At 39.2% G+C, this 2643-nt stretch overlaps 1 protein-coding gene across 1 annotated transcript; it reads right to left on the bottom strand.

Annotated features, from left to right (window-relative positions):
* Positions 1–465: 465 nt before the first annotated feature.
* LOC129568796 (mediator of RNA polymerase II transcription subunit 17) lies at positions 466–2640 on the bottom strand (the record flags this gene model as incomplete). Its single annotated transcript, XM_055447083.1, has 3 exons — positions 466–658; positions 758–2516; positions 2588–2640. Coding segments are annotated over 3 exons (1905 nt in total), but the record flags the coding sequence as incomplete, so codon positions are not given.
* Between the last annotated feature and the right edge of the window lie 3 nt (positions 2641–2643).

Raw genomic sequence — 2643 nt, 5'->3', positions numbered from 1 at the left:
AAAAATGTATGTAGAATGTACTTTTATTGAAAAAGAAGTGAGAAGTTTGTTTTGTTTCTATTAGTCATCCAATTTTATCACAATCTGGTCAGCAATTTCAATCTGAATTAGCTTTGAATGTTCTGATTATTGCTGTACAAAATTACATTGTTGTTTTTTAGGGAATATAATTCGCCAATTTTGAATAAATAAACATTTTGCTAAAACAATTTACCTTTTAATTGTAATTAATATAACTATCAAAATTACCTAAAAAGTAACCAGAACTCAACAAATTATTTCGTAAATAAATGTGAGGAATAACTTTGATAAATAATATTCTCTCCTTGTGGTGATTTTTGTTCAGTTTAGTCAAACGATTCTCTATAATCTATGCGATATGTAATCAATTTGATGCACAATTTCGTGGTACAAATAAATGTTGCAACCGAGTGTCAAATGGTCCTTTTTGCAATGAAACCAAACACAAATAAAAAAGTTTATTCTATTCGATGATATGCAAACATCATTTATTGATTGTTTTAATGATACAATTACAATTTTAAAAATAGTTTTCTCTTAATTCTTATGTTTTGGGAGCTGGTGTCGCTGAGAGACTGGCCATTAAATTTTCCATTTTATTGAGAAAATTCTTTCCTTCTAGTCGCTCGAATCGAATCTGAAAATAAAAAGCATCGATTTGATAAACAATCATTGAAATCTCAATCTCAATATCAATTTGAAACAAAAAGAGAAAGAATATATTCATGAAAAGTACCTCTCTGAAATTGATGTTCAATTGATCCCAATGCTTGCCCTGCACCATTTCACTTTCGATACTATTTTTGTCGGATATTTGGGCCACATGTACTTTGATATCAATTTGAGGTGGATCGCAGTGGATTTTCACGGCAATTAGTCGATCACCATTCGGTGAAGCCAGAAGACATGAAGTAGCGTTGCCAAGCGGTTCAACCGGTCCAATACCCAAATGATTGCTATTCGATAGTGTTTGCCAGGCCATACACTTTGCCACCAATTGCAGTCCGGATATTTGATGATTGTTAATCTGACATAGGATCAAGTCTCGCAATTCTTGTGGTTCATACGACATGAGCATAACGCGACCATCTCGCGTGATGCACTTCAGTGAGCGTTCCTTCACATGAATGGACAATGTTGTACGGCAAACGGTATCATAGCCATAGGTAACAATGTTGATTTTCACACAAGACATCGTTGGGCTATTCATTGAATTCCAATGTGAAATGATTTGCGGATCTTTGACATCACGGGCCAATGTGTCCAGCACGTATTGTGTTCTCTTACGCATGAAAATGTGCTGAGCTTGAGCGATAATTTGTTCAAGAAGTGTTTGTGATTTGGTCATTTCCAGTAGTTCATAGCGATCGGCTGCCATTGGGCCAGCGAGCATTCGCTTTTTCGACGGTCCCATCGGTCCGCCGTGGATGTGATGCGGAAGTGGAAGATGTGTATTTTTGTAATGCACCTCACGCAACAATTGATGCAGCGAATGCTCCAAAACGTGATCATGATCGGTAATTGGTCCCGTGCTCGCCGAATCAAATGTGGTCGAATGACACAAACTGATGATCAATTGAATGCCGGACAAGAGAGTGGCTCGAATTTGATTGCCGACGACAACATGTGGAATTGGTGCTTGTAGTTGAACCGCTTCACGGGCCAACTGGTTGAATAACTCTTTGCAAAACAGTACATTTTGAGCATACTCCAAGCTCTTTTGCCAAATGCCGGCTTGATGTGTGATATTCGGCCCATGTCCCATCAAATTCACAACCGCCGTGCATAAATCCTCTTGATCTTTCTGCGTGATGACTTTGATGTAGGCAACACCTTGTAATTCCGATGGAACGGTGACTCTAAGTGCTGAATTGGGCTTTGGGATTGATGTTGGCGTCGATGGTGGCTGTTTCTCGGTTTCTGGTTCATCTTCAGCTTTCGTAACCTCAAAAATGCCATTGTGCGGGAATTTCGAACCGGCTGTTTTATAGCTCAAATCACCAACAATTGTATTTCCGACCTTTTTCAATCGCCAATTTTGACGCAGTCTCAACAATTCGATATGAAAATCAGACACATTTCGATTATTCTTCGCTTCACTCTGGGAATTTCTCAATTGTTCGGCGCCAGTGAGCAGAATATTGGCAGCGTTCGACAATGCTTTTTTGCGTGCAAAAATCTGAACAATTGGCTTCACGGTTTGTGGATCCTGTGGCACTGGATCGAGTACCATGTATTGCTTTCGTTTGGCGATCGCCAGCACATCCGACAACACACATACTTCAGTCATTGCATCGCGTAATTTATTTCGTACCGAATCCCATGGCCATAAATTTGCACTGAATCGATCCACATCTTTCATTTCCTCATCCTCTTTTTCCTCTTTGATGGCCGTCTTCGCTAAAGTGCCCGATGCTGTTTCAGTCTCATCCAAATCTTTGCTAAAATCGATTCGGCAAGCATTGCGCGTAAGACTCTCCGACAATGTGAGCGGCCTATTGAAAATTGAAATCAACTCACGTTAATGTCCATACATGATGCGTTAATAAAATGAATCACCACTTACGGTTGGTAAATTTCTGTTCCATCGTATGTAATCTCTTGTATCACATTTTCAATGAC

Source organism: Sitodiplosis mosellana, unplaced genomic scaffold (genome assembly GCF_009176505.1).
Source record: "Sitodiplosis mosellana isolate CC-2019 unplaced genomic scaffold, AAFC_SMos_1.0 Smas_scaffold_22, whole genome shotgun sequence".
NCBI lineage: Eukaryota > Metazoa > Arthropoda > Insecta > Diptera > Cecidomyiidae > Sitodiplosis > Sitodiplosis mosellana.
The sequence above is the reverse complement of the archived record's forward strand: the minus strand, read 5'-3'. Positions and strand labels throughout refer to the sequence as shown.